General features: G+C 48.0%; 1 protein-coding gene across 1 annotated transcript in view; it reads left to right on the plus strand.

Moving 5' to 3' along the window:
* The first annotated feature begins 427 nt into the window (after positions 1-427).
* Positions 428-22,762, plus strand: part of WWOX (WW domain containing oxidoreductase) — a 1,015,207-nt gene continuing 992,872 nt past the window's right edge. The window contains exons 1-4 of the mRNA XM_062175786.1: positions 428-626; positions 6,533-6,597; positions 7,386-7,443; positions 11,513-11,691. Of these exons, the coding sequence (XP_062031770.1) occupies positions 520-626; positions 6,533-6,597; positions 7,386-7,443; positions 11,513-11,691 (409 nt within the window). The 5' untranslated portion in view covers positions 428-519. The remainder of the gene's footprint in view (positions 627-6,532; positions 6,598-7,385; positions 7,444-11,512; positions 11,692-22,762) is intronic.

Below are 22,762 nucleotides of genomic sequence, written 5' to 3' on the forward strand. Positions count from 1 at the left end.
GAACCCTGGCCACTCCATCAGAAAGCTGCACCACCTTCCAGTCCTGCTAGGCTTTGGACTACATGTCCCAGAATGCCCCACGGCTGGGGGCTCCTGCAGGATTGGTCAGGACAACGCGGAAGTGATTACGGGTCGCCCAGCAACGGGCGAAGTCCTGGCCCTTGACTGGCTGCGCACGCCCCTTCCCTGCTGTCAGGTGGATGAGGAAGCTCCGCTCCGTCACCTGCCTCCCGGAGCGGTCTCCGGCTTTTCCTTTCAGCCGAGCGGCGGCGCCGCCTTCTCCGCGCCTTCGCCTCCGCTCTCTTCAGGCTCCGCCTCCCTCGGCGCCGGCAGCCGGCAAACTCGGGAGGCTGGATCGCAGCTGCGGAGTCGGCTTCGCCGGCCGCGGGGGCGCAGGGCGCAGGCGCGAGCGGTCGGGCCCCGACGCGCGCGGCGCTCGGTTGAAGCGGGAGTGAGTTCCTGGGCTAGGCGACCGGGCGGCTGAGGGGACCGGGCGAGCGCGCGCCTCCTGTGTCCGCCATGGCGGCTCTGCGCTACGCGGGCCTTGAGGACACGGACAGCGAGGACGAGCTGCCCCCGGGCTGGGAGGAGAGAACCACCAAGGACGGCTGGGTGTACTATGCCAAGTAAGGGGGCCGCCGGGCCTGGGACGCTCCGGGACCCCTCACGGCCTCTGGCGCCCGCGCGGGCCCCGCGCTCCGCCTCGCAGAGGCCGGCGCCAAGTGCCGGCGATGGTCGACGGGGTCCGCGGGGTCCGCGCAAGGGGCCGGGCCCCTCTGTGGGCCGGGGGTCCCGCGGGGGTCCCCCGGCAGCGTGCGGGCGCGCCCTCTGCTGCTGAGGCGGCGGCACTGCAGGGGCAGCAGTGACACCCGGGGCTTGTCCCCCCGCCCCGACAGATGGAGACGTTTAAAGAAAACCAAAAAACATGGACCCCCCCCCCCCCAAAAAAAAATGGCGAATGGCCAGTGCCCTCCGTGGAGCTCTGGGTTGCAAGCCCAGGAGTGTGTGTGCTTCTCCCCGCAAATGGCCCGCGCAGCTCGGCTTTCGTTGCCGGGGAGCATTTGGGAGACCCTGGTGGAGCTTCTGCTGCCACCGCCTGTGTGACCGCGGGCCGTTGAAGGAAAGCTGTAGTCTCCGTTGTCTCATCTGTAGAATGGGTCCATAGTCCAGGGCGTGCGCCTGCAGCGCTCCGCACGGGGCCTGAGAGACGCTGCTCAGAAGCAGCCTGTGCCCGCACCCGCCCTGGCCTGGTGTTAGGAGCACCTGGGGGATTTCGGGTCTCTGTAGAGAACGCACCTCAGCGGGCTCCCCGCTCCGGGGGAGCTGTGTTGTCTGAGCTTGGCCAGGTGAGGCGGATCGCCCATCGCCTGGCGGCGTGGAGAAACAAGGCTGTCAGGCAGGGATTGTCAGCACCTGGAATGTCTTCAATAAGTTTCTCCCGGGTCCCTGATTCCAGACATAGTGATTTAATGCATTTGGGCCCATTTCTCCCCGCCCCCCCCCCCCCCTTTAGGCTGTGAAATCCTCCCAGTGAGTCTGCTCCACCCAAGATGGCGGTACGCCGCTGCCTTCCGTGGCCAGGTAGGGAGCAGAGCAGAGAGAGACCAGCTCGGCTGAGTTCATTCTTCTAGGACACACAGCGATCTTGAGTTCCAGGCCCTGAGCTCCCATCTCCAAGGGCGGAGCGACAGACAGTAGAGTCCCAGTGTTGGGTGTGTCCTGAGCAGCAGCCCGTCTGTCCCTCACACCTCGGGAGGCCACCTGGGAGCCTGTTCTTAGAGCACAGTGGAAGTAGGGGTGGCTGAAGGGGGCAGCAGGGCAGCCTGGGGCGGGGGGGGGGGGGCTAGAGACCCCAGGCCTGGCCTGTGCAGGAGCGTGAGGATGCTGGCAGGGGAGGAAGAACCCGGTCTGTGGAGTCCCTTCTGTGAGCTTGGGTTGTGACACCTGGCTCAGGGGTCCCCCAAGTTGTGGAGCCAGGGAGTGACGTGAGGCTTGTGTCTGTACAAGGGAGCGGTCTTGGCGAATTAAAGGGGCAGCGGCAGCTGCAGGCGGTCACTGGGCTGTCGCCAGGGTCCGGGCGAGCTTTTGCACAGGTACTGCTGTTCCCTCAGCCCCGGGCATCTCGGTGGGCAGGGCAGTTTGCACCCCTCGGAGCTGAGCTGAGCTGCGACTGCTCACGGGAGACCCTCCTGGCCTGGGCACTCCCCAGCCCGTGGCATCCATCACCTTCCTGTTGGCTCCCTCTCCCTCCTCCAGCTTGTGAGCGCCCTCAGGCCAGGGACCTCCACTTGCTCACCAGTCTCCCTGCCTTTAGCCCCAGTACGCACGGTGGGGGGGTGCTGGTAAATCCCCTGGTGGAGTTGAGCTGCAGGCGCCTGTGGGCAGAGGACGTGCCGGGCTCCGGGGGTACAGAGGTGCTCTCGACTGCTTTCTGGGTCCCCTCCTGGCTCCCTCCCTGAGTGGGGCCTCTCCTCGGGACTGCCTCACCCTACAGCCCCTCCTGCCTTCCTTCAGGTTTGTCCTGGAGCCCGGCTACAGCCTGGGGGCTCCCTTGCTCGTCCTGCCTCTCCCCTCTGCTCTTACTCCCAGTCTTACCTTACGGCCTTGGCTCTTCCCTTCTGCTGCTATCCTGGGTGGCCATGGCCTGGGCACTCAGAGGGGCACTGGGCTTCTGAAAGTCCTTCCTCCGACCCCCACCAGTGTCTCGGGACTCAGAGTGGCCTGTCTGGCCCTGTTGGTTCCATGGACTCTGCTGGCTGGGCCCAGCTGGGTCCTTGCTGGAGAGCCCCTCTCTCCGTCCTGCACACCCTGTTCTTGGTGTTGGGGCTGCAGGAAGCTCTGGCTGATGCTTACCTGGGTCCCCGCAGTCCCTGTTGGTCTCTCCTGTTGGTGAGCCTGCTGAGCTTTTCCCTTCTGACTCGGGAGGTGACACTTGGTTTTCCGCGGGGGTTTGGGAAACTTTGCTAACGGACTCTGAGATCCCACCCTTCCAGTTGATGGTTCTTTTAAGTGGTCTTCCTCCTCCTGCAGCAGGGCTGGTCTGCATTGAGACCTTGGGGTCTTAGGAAGCCCCCTGTTGGTAACCTGGGGAAGGTGCGCTTGGGCCCTCCTGGTTTCCTACGTGCCACCCGGGTGCACTCACAGGCCACAAAGGCACGTGTGTTACGGCTCCGAAGCTCACCAGGCTGGGCTTGCAGGAGGTGTCTCTGGAACATTCCACTACTGCGGCTGTGCGTCTTGCTCCCTGGCCCCCCGACAGTCCTGAAGCAATGCCTTTGGGGGATGGGGACAGAAGGGTGAGGATCAGGGCCAGGAGGACTGCTGCAGCCTCTTGGGTCCCCTGGGTGTTCTCCCAAAGCTAAGGCCTCAGGCAGCTAGGGTGCTGGCTGGCCTGGTCCTGCCTGGAGACCGTTCGTTCCCCTGTCCACACGGCTGCTTCCCCTCTCTTGGCGCTAGGTCTTTCTGGATTTATTTGTTTATTTGAGAGGTAGAGTTGGAGGGAGGGAGAGTCAGAGAGAAAGGTCTTCTGTCTGCTGGTTCACTCCCAAATTGCCATAATGGCCAGAGCCGGGCTTATCTGAAGCCCAGAGCTTCTTCCAGGTGCAGGGGCCCCTGCTTTCTCAGGCCATTAACAGAGAGCTGGATTGGAGGAGGAGCAGCCAGGACTTGAACCGGCACAGCAGGCAGAGGCTTAAACTGCTACACCACAGTGCCGGCCCCTCTGTGCTCTCTTGAAACCATGCCCACGAGCCCCCAAGCCCTGCGAGAGCGCATCTGAAAGTGGAATTCATGTAACGTAGTATAAATTTAATTTTGATTGCTTTGGTTTTTAAGTTAAGATTACTGTTAATTATGTCTTCAAATGACAAACTTACTGAAAGGAAAAAAATAGTGGGCTTCTATTTAGGGAAGAATAAGGTGGGGAGGTGGCCATGGTTTCCTCTTCATTAAGACATCAGTTAAGGTCGCAATGAAGATGAACACCTTTGAATGAATCTTTATGTTTACGTATTTAAATGCGGTTGAAGAATGCCTTTCTTAGTTCTGCACGTGCTCACTGGGTCCTGTGCAACTCCCAGAAGGAAAGGCTGTCACTATCCCCATCTCGGGGACAAGGACACAGACACAGGAACGTTAACCAGCTTCCCCTGGGGCCCGTGGCTGGCGAGGGGGCAGCCCGGCTCCGGAGTCCGCAGGACCGAACTCTGCTCTCTTCCCCGCGTTTAGCTCTGGGTCCACCCGCAGGGACATGGCTGAGAAGAGTGGACCATGGTGCCAAGTTGTCAGAAACCCGGGTATAGGTCAAGAACGTGGTTGTTCTGTTCTTCAGATGTCTTTCTGATAGATAAAACTGTTTGAGTTTTATAGCTGCTTTGGGAAGCATTCCTTCTTTCTCTTTGCATTTGCATGCCCACTGTGGGCCGGGCACAGCGCCGCATGGCGTCTGAGGGTCTGTTAGACCCAGATGTCCTGAGAGTCTCAGCGTTCTGTTGTCAGGGTAAAACACAGCCTTGTGGTATCTGGACAGCAGACATTGTAGAAGCTGGGCTGCAGGCCGCGTGGTTGCGTGCCATGGTGTCAGGGCAGAGGTAGCTGTACCCTCCGAGGATTCCTGAGCGAGCATGAGGCCTAGCGAGACTAGGAGCAGGGAAGTTGTGTATTTGTGCCGATGTCTGGGTACACTGATAGAAGTGCTCCCATTGAGCCTATTAGTACTTCCTGGGAAGTCTGAGCCACCCTTCATACAACTAGGGTTAGATGTTGCTTGATGTAAGGAGGAGGAGTGTCTGCTCCTATAACCATTTAATTGTCCTCCAAGCACGGTCACAGGTGTCAGGTGCATCTCGCCTTTTCAACATCTCTGGGAGGTGGGTGTAGCACCAGGGAGACTGAACAAGCGAGTACCAGGAGCTCAGGCATTGTGACTCCTAAGTCCTTGTCCCTGCGCCGTGACAAGGCCCAGCCATGGAGAGTTGGCAAAAATGGATTGGAAGCCAGCAGTTTATAAAAATGCCTTACCTGCAACTTTCAAAATTTTACATAAAATTCATGGTTTCTATATTCCCTTTCTTTAACATAACTGAGGGGAAGATTTACCTTTTGCCCCCTGTATGTCACTGGTGAAATGATACTGTGTCCTTTTTGGCATGAGTATGTGAACTTCCAGGAAATTCAGCTCCCCTTAGAATGTCCCTTAAACATCTGGCCTCTTGACTTTTTTTTTTTTTTAAGATTTTATCTATTTATTTGAGAGATAGAGTTACAGACAGTGAGAGGGAGAGCTAGATTGGCAGAGGGGCAGCCGGGACTAGAACCGGTGCCCGTATCGGATGCCGGTACTGCAGGTGGAGGATTAACCTACTGCGCCATGGCGCCGGCCCCACCTCTTGCCTTCTGAAGGAACTGAACATTTTCCTGCATACCTTATTGCCTCTGGTCATTGGCCCATTATGTTAAAGCCCTGTTGTGTTGTTCTAGCATGAAACTCTGCGTTTAGCCCAGAAGTCAGGCTAGTTTGTGTAATTACTCGCCTCCAAATAATAGCATTTGGGAGTGCTCTGTGCAGGCCTTCGTGTACAGGTTGCTCTTGGAGACCCCAGAGGTCAGTGTGAAGATCATTTGCTTCTTGCTGGAGAAAACAGGGAGCCTCCAAGGAGGAGTGACTGGAGAGAGGTGCACAGGCCAGTGACCCACAGGACTGCTTGACTGCATTTTTTTTTTTTAAAGGTTTATTTGTTTGAAAGGCAGAACAATGGAGAAGGGAGGGAGGCAGGTAGAGATTTTTCATCTACTGGTTTACTGGTCAGATGCCAGCAACAGCTGGGGCTGAGCCAGGCCAAAGCCAGGAACCTGAAACCCAACCCAGGTCTCCTATGTAGGTGATAGCTACCTGACCTAAGTACCTGAACCATCAACAACTGCCTCCTGGGGTGTGTATTAGCAGGAAGCTGGACTTGCAGGTGGAGCTGGGAGTCCATCCTAGGTATTCTGGTGGAGGCTGTGTCTTACTTGCTGTGCCAAATGCCTCCCCCGAGGGCATTCCTCACTGCTTCTAGGAATCGGTGCCGAGGAGCACACTCTGAAGTTACTTCTGCAGGAAGAAAGCATCATACAAAAATCTATCTAAATACCAGCGTTCTAAATGGGGCATGGATTGTGTCCCTGTCTCCTGAAATAAAAGTAAAACCACCACAAGACAAAGTGCTGACTGTTGGGAGTGGGGAGTGATTGATTAGGCTCTCCAGTTGACTGCAGCTGGGCACTTAGCACTCTGCCGTATTACCCCACCTTCCAAGGCTCACAGGGCACCTGTGCAGGATTTCGTCTTTGTCCAACCTCGGGAATCTCACCTGAGGCACACAGGAGAGTTCGTGTTGTGTAGATTTCTGCTCCGGGTGTGTGATGTTACTGGGAGAGACAGGCAGGCACTGAGACTTACCAGGGGGAAAAATGGTGTAACACAGTTGCTTACTTTTTAGACGTGTGAACCTTGACTTGCCATTGCATGGTGGATTTTTTTTTTCTTTGACAGTCACACTGAGGAGAAGACTCAATGGGAGCATCCGAAAACTGGAAAAAGAAAACGCGTAGCAGGAGGTTTGTATGTTGTGTGATAGAGCAGAGAGTCTTGTGTTTGAAGCATGAGTTAGATAGGGAAGATGTACGAGGCAGGGAGTGGCGGGTCACTGTGTTAGTTGGGGAAGGCTGTTGGGTAGAGAACCCTACAGGAACTGGGCTCCTGCTCTGAGAGCTTGGGAGGTTTGGCAAGGGGGTGCTGAGGTGGTGCCATGGAGTGAGGATGACTTTCTACCTGAGCACAAAAGAATTAAAGTAATTCGGGCTCTTGACTCGGTTTACTAAGTTTTTCCATAGCTGTACTGTTGGTGAAGTTATCCTTGGCTTATGCCGTGGAGGAAGTTGAGGGTCTAGGTGGTGACAGCTTGCACATAGGAATACAAAGATACAAAGAAAGTGCTCTATTGCATTGTGTGAGGCGTCACGGGTCAGCCTAAGAATGATGGCAGCTGCCTGCTGTACAAAGAGACACATTCTGTGAGCTCAGTTCAGGGAGTATTCATGATGGTTTGGCGTCAAGTAAGATTGACAGCAAGAGCAGGAGCTGGGGGGAGCAATCAAAACTAATCAGGAAAGAAACGGGTTTTGGCTAAAATAAGAGACGGGGAGGCGGAGCCTGGCTGTGGGTGATGGACCCTCAGCAGCTGCCTCCATTGGAACGCATGACCGAGATGGGTTGAGGTGACCGTTGGTTGGGAAGATTGGACCCAGGGAGCAGGGGTTGGAGAGGGGCCTCTGGTCTTGGCCTGGGGGCTGGGGCTCCATTCACCTGGCCACACATCGACCTGTCTGTCTACCCTGTGTTTCAGATTTGCCGTATGGATGGGAACAAGAAACCGATGAGAACGGACAAGTGTTTTTTGTTGAGTAAGTGCCTATGTAGGTAGAATTCTTGACCATTTTTTATTGCATGTATCTCACATTGTAGAAAAATACAAAGTAGTGCATGCCTGTAATCTTAGCAGCAGGAGTAACTGCTTTGAACAATTTCTGGGTTTATTCTTTGAATCTATTTTCTGTGCACATGCTTTATTTTTTAAAGAAGTGGGAAATACACTGTCTGAACTATTTAGTAACCTGCTTTCCCAAATAGTGTACTGTGAGCATTTTCTCATATCTTGGTTTGTTAGGAAGATGATACTTTAATGGCTCTTGAGTCTTACGTTTTGTAGATGCAGTTTATCAGTGTCTGTTGGGCATGGAGGTTAAAGTCCTACTATTGGGGATCTATGGCTATAAGTAATGCTTTGAGGATCCTTATCTGTAAAACCTTTTCACACATCTCTGATTGCATCCTTAGAATAAATTCCAGTAACAGAGCAATTGTAACCACCTCTCCACGGCATAAGGGAGGGGGGTATAGTTCTTTTTTTTTTTTTTTTTTGACAGGCAGAGTGGACAGTGAGAGAGAGAGAGAGAGAGAGAGGCAGAGAGAAAGGTCTTCCTTTTCCATTGGTTCACCCCCCAGTGGCTGCTGTGGCCAGCGCGCTGTGGCTGGCGCACCATGCCGATCCGAAGCCAGGAGCCAGTTGCTTCTCTTGGTCTCCCATGCGGGCACAAGGCCCAAGGACTTGGGCCATTCTCCACTGCACTCCCAGGCTACAGCAGAGAGCTGGACTGGAAAAGGAGCAACTGGGACAGAATGCGGCGCTCCAACGAGGACTAGGACCCAGTGTGCCGGTGCCGCAGGCAGAGGATTAGCCTATTGAGCTGTGGCACTGGCCGGAGGCGTGGTTCTGATGACCTTTTTTTTTGCAGTATGAGCTTATGAGCACCACAGTACCCTGTGGCTAGTATTCGTTATGGTCCCTGATTACTTGCTGATGAGTGTCCAGGGTCCCACGGCACCTCATGACAGAGCCAGAGTTTGAGCCCAGCAGTTGCGTGAGGCTCTGCTCTCTGGACCACATGAGTTCAGAAGGGAATGTGTGTTTCATGGTGGTCAGTATTTCAGTCAGAGGTTGGCGTATTTGGTAGGACTGGGATTCGTTGGTTAATAGAAGTTGATTGAAGCAGGATTTTTTTTTGAAAGCTATATATAATATTAACATTTAATATTCGGTTGGAGTATATTAGGCCTTTGGGGACAGGCTAGGCCCACTCTTGGAATGAGAGTCTGCTGCTTGGGTCGTAGTATGGCCTTCCTTTCCCATGCATTCTCCTAATATGTGATCTGCAGTTTCTGCTTTTGCCCTCTTTAAAGTTGAGGAAAAATTTACATTTCGAAGAATCTGAATGCTGTATCTTTCTAGAGTTTTAAAATTTTAAGCCTTTTCACTGAACTGAATTGAACCAAAACTTTATTTAAAAAATACTTAGTTGAAGGGCAGAGCAACAGGAGAGAGAGCCAGAGCCAGTGCCAGAGAAAGATCTTTGACCCACTGGTTCTCTCTCCTAATGACTGCAACAGCCAGAGCTGAGCCAGGCCAAAGCTAGGAGCCTGGAACTCCATCCTGGTCTCCTACATGGTAGGCAGGGGCCCAAGCATTGGCTGCCTTCCCAGATGCATTAGTAGGGAGCTGGATTGGAAGTAGAACAGCCCGGAATTGAACTGTTGCTCCAAAAGCTGGTCCCTCAATTTTTTTTTTTTCTTTTGGTAGTTACTTGTGGTTGAGGCTCTGCAGAACATTCAGTGATATTTTCATAGACTGACACTTTGTTTACAGTGCACATGTTAACAGTCCACATAGTAATGGTTCATTAAATATCATAGTTACAGTAACAAGTTCAAATGGCACAGGTAGTTTTTGAATAAACCTGAATGCTTGATGGGCCTGCAATGTTGGGAGCAACTGGGCCCTGGCTTTTTTTTTTTTTTTTTTTCATTTTGTGAAAAGATTTATTTATTTGAGACAGAGAGGCAGAGGCAGAAAGAGAGATCTTCCGTCCGCTGGTTCACTCCCTAAATGGCCATTATGGCTGGAGTTGGACAGATCTGAAGCCAGGAGCTTCTTTCGGGTCTTCCACGCGGGTGCACAGGCTCAAGGACTTGGATCATCCTCCACTGCTTTCCCAGGCCATAGCAGAGATATGGATCAAAAGTAGCAGCCTGGACTCGAACCAGTGCCCATATGGGATGCCGGCACTGCAGGAGGAAGCTTTTACCCATTATCTTGAGAGGAGTCTCTCCACCATCATGGGTAGTGCAGGAAGAGGAGATAGTCTGGTTTGTTGGATAGAGCGGATGTGTGTTGTTGCTTGTTAGTTTGTAAATTCTTTGTGTACTTTGCTGTATACAAGTTTGATTGCTCAAGAAATAAAGGATATTGACCTTTTGGTGAATGTTTTGAATGGTTTCTTCCAAATTTTTCTCTTTACTTGTTAAAAGGCCAACCATGTTAAGTTGTCAGAAAATTTCTAAAACTTTGCTGTGATCACACCAGTTTCTGCTGTGTAGTTTTGGTCTCCGCACACAACGTTTGGACAGCTGCTCTCCAGCTCTTGGCTTAGAGCAGAAGTTCTGAAGAGTAGCTTCTGAGCCAGCAGCATCAGGATCGCCTGGCGATCAGTCAGAATGGCACATTTGCAGAGGTCGCACCTGCACCTTTGGAAGGGGCTGCTCTGGGGTGGGACCGCCAGGCTGTGCTCTCGCAGCTTTCCAGAGCATCTGATGCACACTAGTCCATAGCCCCTAGTCCACTGTACAGCAGGGGCTAGATAATGATGGAGGCTTTGCATGCCATACGGTGTGTGTGGCAGCTATTCAACTTTGTCATTGTAATGCTTAAAGCAGCTATAGACAATATATAAATGATGGGCACTGCTGTGTCCCAGTAAAACTGTATTTACAGAAACAGGCAGCAGGCCAGGTTGGGCCTGTTGGCCATAGTTTGCCAACTCCTGGTCTGATCTAGAGGAACAGGTAAGGACTTTAGAGCAAAACTAGCACCTGCTGCTAGCTATCGCTCCTGTGAGCCTACGGCAGGGGTTACTAGAAGAGCCAGCTCTTGGTGGGCAGGAAGAAGCCCAGATTGGCTTCTGTGGAGCATATCCTTGCACCAAAGCCAATTGCAACCACCGAGGGAGGGGATGTCCCTGAGGAGTGAGGAAGAGGTAGTGCTTTGGCTTTTGTAAGTACGTGAGCCTGCTCTAGCACGGCCCCGTGCTGCTGCCCAGGTACCGCACTGAGCTCCTGATGCTCCTCGGGAAGACTGTGCTTGTATTTAAAATACAAGTGTAATTACTCTTGGATCTTGGTGTTTATAGGGTAGTGGATACAGATTTTAAGCTATCTAATATTATACACACATAGTAAAATACATTTTAACTCATCAAATCAGTTTCTGGAAGATCCTTAATAGTGTCTAAGATGTTTGAGGTCTTTATCTCAAATTCCAATAATGGATATCAAGTGCAAAAAAAGTATTACAAAGAATAACTTCTTTGTATATTGCAATATATTTTAATATTGCTTCTACAAGGTTTATATCAACTCCAGTCAAAATTGGAGTGCTTATAGAAAGTGTGAGCATACTCACAAAAATGAAAATTGTCAGCATTTTATTATACACAGATTCCAGTTTGCTAAGACTTTTATTATTTTGGGTTTTCTACTTTATTTTTTTAACCAGTCCCGAGCTCAGAGACTTAACTGGCATCTCCTCCAAAGAGTGGCTGACAGGTCTCTCAGCCACAGCTATGTGACTTGGTAGAAACCTGAAGCATTCCCAGGAAGCCTCTTTGGGGTGGAGGTGATGAAGCAGTGGCCGTGGAGTGGTGGTGGAATCCCACAGCAGCTCTGAGGGAGCTGTAACTGCTTCCCAGAGGAATGTAATCCTCTTGGAGGCCCGAATGCAGATGGCCTGGGCCCCACTTCTTTGTGGTTTAAGAAGACTTTTAGGACATCAGGAATGAGATTTGCCTCAACTATGAGGTTATCTTATTTTTTTATGAGTGTTAGTCTTCACTGCTTTCTCTATTTCTTTTTTCTTTGCAGTCATATAAATAAAAGAACCACCTACTTGGACCCAAGACTGGCATTCACTGTGGATGATAATCCAACAAAGCCAACCGCCCGGCAGAGATACGACAGCAGCACCACTGCCATGGAAATCCTCCAGGGCCGGGACTTCACTGGCAAGGTGGTCGTGGTAACTGGAGCTAATTCAGGAATAGGTAGGCTGTTAATGTATGGATATGTTATCTAATGAAATCCACTTAAATCTAACTGTAATGAAATTTTGTACAGTAATTCTCTAATTTAAAAATGCATTTTCAACCTTTCCAGCTATCATTTCATTAAAATCACAGCCTCTTTTAAATCCGGTGTTACCAAGGAAGGCTTTGTAGGGCCGACCATGAAGTCTGTGCAGGCTGAGCACTCAGCAAAGATCTTGGCTATTTTGGTATTCAGGGCTTAGAGACGAGAGGCTCTGTCTGCGTTTTTGACCTGGTCTGTGTGCTGTACGGACATATTGCAATTACCTGGGTTATTCAAACCAAAATTGATTGGTAATGGGATACAGGGAGCAGCAACCTATCATGACTTTGGAACAAAGGGTACTGTGGGTTACGATTGGTCAGTGAGCGTATCATTTTCCTTTGGGAATAGGATCTTATTTCTCTATAAAACTGGAGATCAGTCCTTGTCTTACCCTCTAAATTAACCCTCTTAATGGCCAGAAATGAACCGCAGTGACCATCGTGAGGTAGGCGGCTCAGGAGGCTGCCCTGCCCTCAGCATCGTGTGCTGTCGGGGACACAGCAGCCCTGCAGATGCTCACATGTAACTGTCCAGAGTTTGATTTTGTTTGGTCCATTTGCATGAACATCAGAATCGGTGAGAGCCAACTGCTTTGAGTAAGGATCTGCATCTCCAGGTTTATTGTTAGAAGAAGTGAGGTTACGTTCTGCTGTTTTGTGTCACATTCTCCCTGTCCTTTTGTCACTTCCCACCCCCACAGTTCCTCCCCTCCCCCACAGTTCCCCCCCTCACAGTTCCCCCCCATTGGTTTCCTTTCTGATAGCTTTTATCCCCTCCACTCTTTGTTTCTCTTTCTGTCTTTCTTCTGAATGACTCCTCCTTAAGCCTCCAAGCATTCCCTGACGTCATCAGGGCAAACACGGGAGGTAAAAATACATTCTTACAGCATCCATTGTTGTATAGTATAGGGTCAAAAGTCTAACAGAGCAGAACTTTTGACTCTACTTGTCTAATAAGGTACAGAAGCAAATGGAAGTTTTTTGTAAATTGAAGTGGACTTACTTAAAAATCATTGCTCGGACATCATCTGGGGCTGAGAGTATTTCAGTCCTGTTCTGTGCACTTGTACGTCGGGTGACTCCTCTACATCGGTGTCAACAGCAGAACTAAAGACGCACTGTTAAAATCGTGACTGGAGGCTCAGTCATCCAGTGAGCAGTGTGGCGTGTGAAATGAACAGAGCCCTCTCATGTGGGCGTGTGTGGACCTATGTAGCACAGAGTAGTTGAGGAAAAAGGAAAGGACTTCAGCACGATGCTTTTTTTGTTTGACGTTCAGCTGGAGGACCTCCTGGCTTGAATCACGTAGGTAGACTGTTTTCCTAAAGAGTCGTGTGTGTGACTTAGGTTATTTCTACCTGAGTGTTGACACTGCTGCGTCTGCCTGCTGCTAGCAGTCCTGGGAAGGCAGCTAGTGCGCTCTCCAAGACTGAGAAGCCGGCATGTTGACACTGTCGTACAGGACTAATGGAGCTGTGGCCAGTCGGCTGTGTGATCAGGACAGAGAGGAGAATCTGCAGGGTGGAGAAGAACCAGGAACATTGGTCAGAAAAGCCCTCAGACCTCTGGAGCCACGCTGAGAACTCTCTGCTCCTTCCCTAAGGGTCTGCCTCCCTGATGTCCATGATTTGCATTGTGGACATGGCAGGAGGTGTCGCTGGCCTGGCCGAGGTGGGTGTTGAGGTCAGTTGGGGAGCTCAGGAGGACGTAGGTGTTGTGGACCGTGTGGCGGAGAGCAGCCCTTCCTTTTGAGTGCCCTCTGCTCAGCTCTGACCTTCACGCAGAAGTCGCCTTCCCCCTCCCACTGCACTCTTGGGAAGCAGAAGGCTAGGTCAGAGTTAAGATTTTGTATTAATTTTTGAAATAATATCATACTGCATATTCCAGGCCGTGAAATACTGGCAAATCACTTTCTCTCTGCAGCTGTGGTATCAGGCTTACAGACAAGAAGAGGCTGAAGATAGGCACATGGCTTTTCGTCATAACTGAGTTAGCTTTTATGTCCTGCGTGGCTGCCTTGGAAAGTGCCCTTGCCCAAGTAGGCTGTGCCTTCTAGATAAAGTCCTTCCTTCTACTGAGCTATGAAACACTCCAATTTATAAATTGCTATCTCTACTTTATTTCTGCCCGTTTGAAGTGGTACGGCTGAATGCAGACTGAATTGGGTGTCTTCATTTCCAAGACTTTGGGGGCACTCGGGAGTCATCTTCTGTCACAACTTGAATGGTGTTGGCTTTCCCTTGGCTCCGGCCGCGCCAGGGAGCCCGTCTCCTGTGTGTAAACTGCTGGATGCCCCAGCCCTCTGAAGGTGTCCTCTCTTGGAAGCAGAGTGGGCTACAACAAAACCTGACGGTAATTACTTTGGTAGTGGTGACTCTTCACCTAACACCATAGACGCCTGATTTGGCTTACAGAGGCAGATTTACAAATCTGGTATTTTGAGTAGTTTCGGTTTCTTCCCTTTTTGAAAATCTCCGACAGGGCTCTGCTTCGTTGCAGTCGCTGTGGTGGGAACTCTCCAGTGTGAAGGGCTGCAGTGCTGGCTTGCAGACTCCAGGGGAAGTCTGGGTGGAACAGGGCCCTGCCCTTTGAAGGGGCCTCCAAGCAGAGTCTGTCCTGTGGTCATCAGTCTACTCTGGCTGAGAGTGATACAGCTGTATTTTGAGTTTTTGATATCAGATTTACTAAGACAATCGAAGGGATACTTACTAAATTTAACTCAAAAAGATGAGGCTGGTTCTGGAAAGCTGGAAGGAGGATTTTGAGGAAGTGTCAGAATAAAGAATTATGTTTTGCTGCTGAACTTGATTTGTAAATGTTTGAGTGACAGAGGACAGAGATAGATGTACAGAATGTGAAAGCAAACTGCTGTTGGCTGGCCTGTTTCTCACAAGCCTGCGTCAGCCAAGGCTGGGAACTCCACCCAGACTCCCATGGGGATGTCACCCCTGCCTGCCCGGGTGCATGTGAGCAGGGAGCTTGAATCAACCAGCGTCCTCACTGCAATACTGAGTGCCCACCTCCACATTGCGGGTTTTACAGTTCAGGTTTGGAGCCTCTGTCCTCTGGATTGGGTGGGTGGGGGCGGGCAGGCCAAGAACCAGGGCTGACTCTGACCACCAGCAGATTGTGCAAGTTAAGTCTTAGTGGAATGCAGCCGCGCTCCGCATTCCTGTGTTGTCTGGGGCTTTGCCTGTTCTAGTAGAGCTGAGTAATTACAGCAGAGACCATATGGCCCATGAAGCCTGAAGGGCTGGCATCTGGTCCTGTGCAGACAAAGTTTTCTGAGGCCTGCATTAGGTGATCGAGTCCTTACGTGAGATCTTTCCAGCCTTCTCTGAGTGGGCCAGAATGTAGATGAAATGCAGGTAAATCGTGTGCTGCAGCCTATAGCTATGGCAGGACTGTGGCCACATCTTGTATGTCACTGTTGGGGATGTGCCATCAGTATCCTGCACTTTTTGCCCATTTCTTTCCTCCTTTTTAGGGAGCCATGAGGATTATGATGTTAGCAGTTCAAACTAGCATTTTTCTTTCCCTGACCTTTGTTTAACCAGCTTTCTGAACCCAAAGAACTTTAGAGATTGAAAGCTGTAGCTTGTGGACCCCTCTGTGTGGAGGTTAGCGTCTCTGTGTCCAGGGAGAAGTCAGTTTTTCACCTAGAGCTTCTCCTGGCCCAGAAAGAGGCCCAGGGCACCATGGTTCTAGCTGTTGAGCAGTAGAGACAAGGGAGGAACGCCTTTCTGTTGGGGTTCAAAGTAGCCTGAGCAGGAAGGGGCAGGTGTTTGACAGTTCCCTGGTGTTGCAGCTTGTTGACTGTGATTGGGTAAGAAGGAGTGGAAATGGCTTCACCATGGTAATCCTTGTATGCGGATATTACTGGGAAGTCTCAGGAGATGCAGTATTTGAGGTTTGGGAATTTCCTAGCCTGAAAGGTCCAGTGGCTTTTCTTAGAGACTCAACCTGCCAGTCAAGCTAATTTGCCTGTGCATTTAAATAACTTAGCACAGAATGCTGCCTCTTGAATCTGCAGGCTGCCTTGTGCTCATCAAAGGCAGGATCCTTCAAATGAGAGTTAATTGAATGCCTAAGTGTTGGACAACACCTACTGTGTTTTGACTCTTACTAGTGAGGATGTTTGTGGGAACCCACTTGCCATTGTTGCTGTCAGTAGATGGCTTTCTTTTCATCATATTTAAGGAGTGATAACCAGGATTTTGTGAAACCTTTATTAAAAAACTATTAACAAATATGAGCAAATTAGATATTTTATGATGTCCATTGGTAAGGATGATAATTCTAATCTTAAACCGGTAGTGGCTTAAATTTGATTTTTAAATTTCTTTGAGTTCAGCCAGGATGAAAAGTTCCTTTCACCTTTTGAACCTTAATACAATGGGGCTGCAGCAAATATTGTGACTTGAATAGCTTGGCCTGGTTTCGATTTTTGAGTCAGGGGACCCATTAAGTAAAACAAAGCTTTTTTTGGTTTTTGTCAAAAAGAAATATCAGCTAACCAGAAAACCTAAGTTTTATTGCAGACAGTGTGTGTACTTTCAGATACAAAAGTCTATACTCAAGCTGTCAAAGTCGCCCACATCTGATTGTTGTGCAGGGAATCTAAAGATGTTCCTGCCAGATAATGTTGAGATTGTCTTAGCCTAGAGAGCCCACCTTCTGAAACTTGGGTTCTTAATCCCAAGTTGTGTGTTCCAGTTAAAGGGTGACATGCAGTTGGTGTTCTTTATTCCTGTGAGTGATCCTCGCATTTTGTGTATGCTTAACCAGTTGTGCAGTGGCACCAGAAACTTGCCTTTTCTTCATACAGAGAAGGGTAGTCATTCTTTTTTTTTTTTTTTTTTTTGCGGATATCCAGGGCTTTATTTTGTAACACAGAGGCCATACCGTGAAGGATGTTCATTCTTAAGATTTTATACCCACACTCCTCAGTTACGGTCTACAGCTTCTTTTACACCTTCGGTTCTTTTTGTTTTTCATACCTACAAAATGACTAAATTTTGCCTTTAACCCTAAACCATGCTGTTGACTTGTTGTTCTAAAAGATTACATAAACTCAAGGCCATAAACTAACCTAAATTTAGAATTTTTCTTGGGTACAGTATACGCATATGAAATTATTGCGCTTGGGATCCTGAAATGCCTGATAGGTTTCCTTTTTGGTAGTTGACCAAAAAAAAAAAAAAAAAAAACTAGTCAGATACTGGCATCTATCTTCATTTCAGGAATCTGGTAGTCATTAAGTAGAGGAATAAATTTTGAAATAATCTAAATAACCTCTTAGGAATTTAAATTCCCATTTTAAATGAAAAGCATTTGTGAAAGCTGTTCACTTATGCTCAAATATGCCTAAATAAGTAAAATTATCTTGAAATTATTTTGTTTGAAAAACTATTGCAGTTTTTGACAGTATTGGGTACAGTTCTTGAATGATACTACAAAGAAATTGACTTAGTAACTTAGGAGTTAGCTATTCTACATTGAAATATTCTTGAACGTACATGGAAATCACATGATCAGACTATTAGGGAAACTAAATATCTAAACAAAGACCACCTAAAATATTTTAATACTATTCATCTGAACATTTTGTAATCCTGTGTAAAAAATTAGTATATATATATATATATATATACATACACACACGTATGTATATATAATAAATTGATCTCAGTTGAAACTTTTGCCACATGGGGTCATCAGTTGATTTTATAATTGGAAGCTGTTTTAGATTTTAACTTTTTGTGGTGTTAGATAACAAATGGCATCATCCAAGCTATTGTTAAATGACAACATGGTTCTAGCTCATAACTTAAAAATATTTAAGAATGATTTCCACCCTAATTGAGGTTTTGTGTAAGATTCAAAACAGGTAAAATAATTTTGTCTTCTGCTTTTATATAATAAAGTGACATCAAATTGTAATGAAAGTTCTATGTATTTTCTGTGACTTCAGCTAAAAGCAGCAGTCTTCATATAGTATTATTTTTCCTCCACTAGAGGGCTCTGTTGCCCTTTGATATAATTAAACAAAAGAGGTAGCCGTCAAGATGGTTTTTTCCTCTTGGCCGGTCTTGCTTTCATTTTTGTTAAATAATACCTTTTACTTTTCTAACATATCTTTTAGGTCTGGTACTTCTCTGTGATAGAGTTCAAACTGAAGACTGTTACTGGTGTCATGTTTGTTTCTCTCTCTCTCTCTCTCTTTTTTTTTTTCCTGTTTTGTTTGTATGAAATGCCAAGGAGGAGAGATCCATTTAACAAAAAGGGCCATTGTACTCGGGGAGCAGCCTGTTCTGCCAGATTATACAAGGGCGTGTGTTTTCAGGCCATTGCTGGCTTGGAGTGTGCTGGCCTATCAATGATGTGATTTCCCCCCACCCCACCCACCCCCAAAGTAAAAATTGTAATATTTACATATTAATGCCTCTCTAAATTTCCCTTTGGATGCCCTTAGACCTTATATTTTCTTCAAAGAATATCAGGTGGTCTTGTCTTCTGTCACCTGTCTTACCTAGTATTATATAGTGTATTTTAATTAGCTTGTTGATTAAGTTTATGTTCTTGGCCTAGGAGAAATGGTGTCCGTTTGGCTAAGCATGTGTTTGCTAGGTAAGATAGAAAGGCTGTGGTAAACCAGTACTCAATGTGAGGCAGATAGCGAGTGCTGTGCACATAGGATATTGTGAGGGTGATTTTTTTCCTTGGCTCTCTAACTAAAGTTTGAGGTTGGCCCATTAATTGTATACTTCAGCTGTCACACAGACTTTTACCCCAAGAGGAAAAAAAAAAAACCCACAGTTTAGCTTTCTCAAACTCTGTGTTTTCAAATTTTAAATGGGGACAAAAGATGTGCACTGTGTTACGTATACTTTTATTTATGTCATCCATTTTCTCAGACTTTCTCACTTTTGAAAATGGAGACATTGAGAATCTGCTTGTAACCCGGCAGACCACTTTGGCCAGAGTGAAGGCATTTTGTTCGTTCATACACAGATGTGTTCATTGTGGATCAAATACATCGCTGGAAGGAGATGGCTCTCCGGGGAGTTCTTATGTACTGTGTAGCAGAGATGCCGGCATCTGCCCGCCCCTTGACCGTGGCTTGCTCGGCTGTATTCTTTCTGGGGCATTGGCAGCATCTGCACTGCTCCAGGATAACCCCTGGGCCAGTCAGCAGGGGGCTACCTCTTGAAGATCCAGGCGTCATCCGTGGCCAAAAAGCAAATTCCAGTAGTTTGAATTTCTTGCCTAAATTTATTATCTCCCTTTGGTTTAATAAACAACAGGAAATTTCGTGAGGTGCTGGTCTTGATCTACACAAGCCTGAGTTTAATGGGGTACATAAGAGTGGTGTGATAAGTGTGTATCTGATTGTTGACGTCTTGGAGTATCTGTTGCCAGGCTCTTTTTTTGTCCTTCATGTTAGCCACCACATTCAGATAGTGCTTTTCTGAAAGTGAATTGAATCGGGTCTCCCCTCAGGGTGTAAGAGGAGATTGCAGATGGAGGGTGTATATAAGACAAGGGGAGGAAGGGAGAGAGAGGAGGATAAGGAGATGAGGGGAGGGGACTCAGGGTCCAGTGTCTCGACTATTTCTCCCTAGGTGTGAGGTGAGTGAAGCTAGCCTTTCTGTATGAACATTATTTCATAAAGAGAAGAAAAAATGAGGATCCAGTGTTTCGGTGTGGTGATACAGAAAATGGAGTTGGAACTAGTAACATATCTTTAACTTAAACCCTTGGTTCTAAAATATACTCTGTTTTCTGGATTCAAATTTATTGATCATTGTTGTGTCACACTGATAACCCGGTAAAATTGACAGAACTTTTGTCAATTGTCCTGAATTTCCCACCACAATGCTTAACAGTCATCTTGGAATGGTGTTGGGGTGAAAGAACAAAAGTGAGGTAATTTGCCTGTAATCACACAGCCCGGAGTGGTAGGTAGCACTAGGGCTAGAGCAGGGGACTCCTGAGTCCATCCCTGAGCCCCTCTGTGCTGCACTTGCTGCCTTCCTGTGGTGAGAAATAATAGTGTACGGTCCTGACCGTGCTGGTCTCTGCAAGCTGCTCCGTCCGTCTCAACCCTGAGTGCAGCACGTCCATGGAGGCCCACTGTGTGCCGGGCCGTGTGCTTAGTGCAGCTGGGGTGGAGGTGGCTGGCTAGCCTCGTGCTCTTGGTAGGATAGAACACTAGCATTCTCCTCATGGAGATGCCCTTTGGTGTTAGGAAGAAATCTGGGAGAAGAGGAACCAGCACTTGTCAAGCTTGTATATATGCCACGTGTTGGACCCAGTTGGCTTTACATGCCTTTTCATTGAAGTAACTATTTTCAAAATTATTTTTGTTATTAAATATGCCCTCCTCATGAAAACTGTAGAAGATGCAGATAATTGTAAATAAAAATAAATGTAGATGAGACAAAACACCTTGTGTTTCTCCCCAGCCAGAAGTATACCATAACTGTTGAGTGTGTATGATTCTAAGGGTTGTTTCTCTTGTCTTTCTTTGGGCTTTTCTTTTAACTTGGGATTGTAGATTTCCCTGCCCCTTAAGTGGCTGCATAGGATGCTATTGTACAGCTCTAGCCATTCCCCCAGTGTGGCACATTTGGGTGGAGTCCATCAGTGTAACTGCTGAATAAAGGGATTTTCCCTTTAACCTTAGTATTTTGATTTGTTTTGTCAACCTGCACCCTTTGAAGCTTGCAACAACTTGAATGCCCATTTGCCTTGCACCCTTGCCAACTTTTGGAGTTCACCTTTTTAAAAAGCATCATTTAAATTTGCACTTCTCTGATTATTAGTTTGATCAGCTTTTTGTATGTCTGAGATTTGTATTTTATGAATTGCCTTTCATTTTATATGTGTAAGTATTGGATATGTACTGATTGCTAATTGATTGCTTGATGTGGTATAATTTTCAAAACACCCCTTTCTCTTAGAAGTTAATCTGTCTTAAAGTGTCTATTACTTTAAGTGTGAGATTTCTAAAGAAGTTGGCCTAGCCCCCCAGCTTACGGCACTAGCATTATTACAGCTGTTTCGTACCTGTGACACTGGGCATGACTCTGGTTGTGGGCTCCGCTTCTTTGGCATCTGCCGGGAGGGTGGGAGCAGTCCAGCATGCTCTGATTCACCAGTGTAACCATTGTGGTGGGGTCCCAAGATCACAATGGGCAAGATTTCATGATTTTAGGTTTTGCACGTTTCCTGTAGATGTTCTATTAATGAGAGTAGCACTTCTCTGTGCCTTCTCTTGTTTGATGAGCCTGGCTCTGCTGTAGTGAGATTCATCCATTGCTGAAGGTAGCTCCACTGGCAGTGGGGTCATTTTGTCCATAGCGGGCTTTCCGTCGGGAGAGGTGCTGAAGAGCAATACTGGCTCTGTTGTTTGACACGACCTAGTTTGGAAATCTGGGCTGACTGCTTCCCATGCAAATGACATGGGGCAAGTCACTGTCCTTCGAACTCTTTCCTCACTGTGGGAAAGGTGAAGGGAGCTGTGCCCTTGCAACGTTGTTACAGAGGAGCTCCTGAAAGCCCAGGGAGTTGTCTGCTTCTCGTCACCAGCCCTTAATAACCTGGAGCCAGTTCTGGAATGGGAAGCAAGAGGGTTAGATTTCTTCTGAAACCTCTTTGGTATTTTCCTAGCTTCCTGGTTCTGGGGTCCTCCAGAGGCTGCTGTAGTATCTGAGTTTGTCCTGGGATGATCTCCATAAATAACGGCTTGGGGCATTGGCTTTTCATTGGTATGAAAGGAAACGATGAGGTGTTTTTTGGTTGGAGGTCAGTTAATAGCTAGATTCAGAAAAAATCAAGTAAGAGAAAAAAATTTTTTTGGCTTTGGAATCAAAGTGAAAAAGATTTATTAAACTTGAGGAAGGAGGAGGAAAACTCTTGTACCTTAAATGATGCATCACAGAAACACTTTTATTACCAAGGGTTTGGCATTAGAGCCCTTGTTCACTAGAGTTAGTGCTGTTTATAGAATTGCTTGCTATATTAAGTATAGATGTTCGGCTTTGCTGTCTGATTTACTTGATCGTACTCAGGAATGTTTGAGTGTCTGAATGTAATTTTACCTGCACTTGTAAAGGTACGGCACTTTGAGTGCAGATTACCCGGGCACAGTAGGAAGAGAATGCTGAACACCAAGAGATAGATTGTCATTAACTGGGTCTGTAACCAGACACAAGTCCCTTAGCCTCACTTTCCTCATTTGTAAAATCAAGAAAATAATCATTTCTATGGCTCAAATAAAACAATATGTGAAATGTAGTACTGAACATTACTGTATGAAAGGAAGGCTGCTTGTTGTTGGGAAAAATAACAAAACAGAGCATTCTCTGGGGCAGGGAAGGTTTGAGAGAAGACGGAGGTAGAGAGTAATTCCTCAGTGGATGAAACAAAATCGTAGCTCTGGATCCTTTTTGGGGGTGTGTGTGGAGAGATTTCTGCAGGTGTTGTCTCCAGGGCTCATAAAAGCAACCAGAGGTCAAGTCGCTGTGCCTTGTGCAGTTGACGTGGTGGTGGTGACTAGAAAATCTTAACAGGTGCTGACCCATCTGGAGTTCTGAGAAGTTGTAACTCCGGAGCAGAAAGTTGATGCGGTAAGAAGGGCATCTCTACAGAGGCAGAGACTTGGGAGGGTTGTGGTTGTGCTGAGGTTTCGTAGGGGGAAATCTGGTCAGTTCCTGGGCAGTGTACTTTCTTCCTGGTTGCTTCAAGTGTCACCTGCCCAGGTCCTTGCTTCTGCTCACAACAGAGAGCTAATTCAGATGTAGATGCAGAATTGACTTGTCAACTGGGTGCTCTTTGCTTAATGTGATGACAGTAAAATTGCCAGCCACATCTTGATCCTGGAAACCATTTTCTTGGTGATTCTATGAAGCAAAAGAATGAAAACAGCTTCTTTGAAATTGAGAGAGATGCTGTGTCAGCCACCAGTGCCTACAATGAT

The sequence above is a fragment of the Lepus europaeus genome, chromosome 19, assembly GCF_033115175.1.
Source record: "Lepus europaeus isolate LE1 chromosome 19, mLepTim1.pri, whole genome shotgun sequence".
NCBI classification, from domain to species: domain Eukaryota; kingdom Metazoa; phylum Chordata; class Mammalia; order Lagomorpha; family Leporidae; genus Lepus; species Lepus europaeus.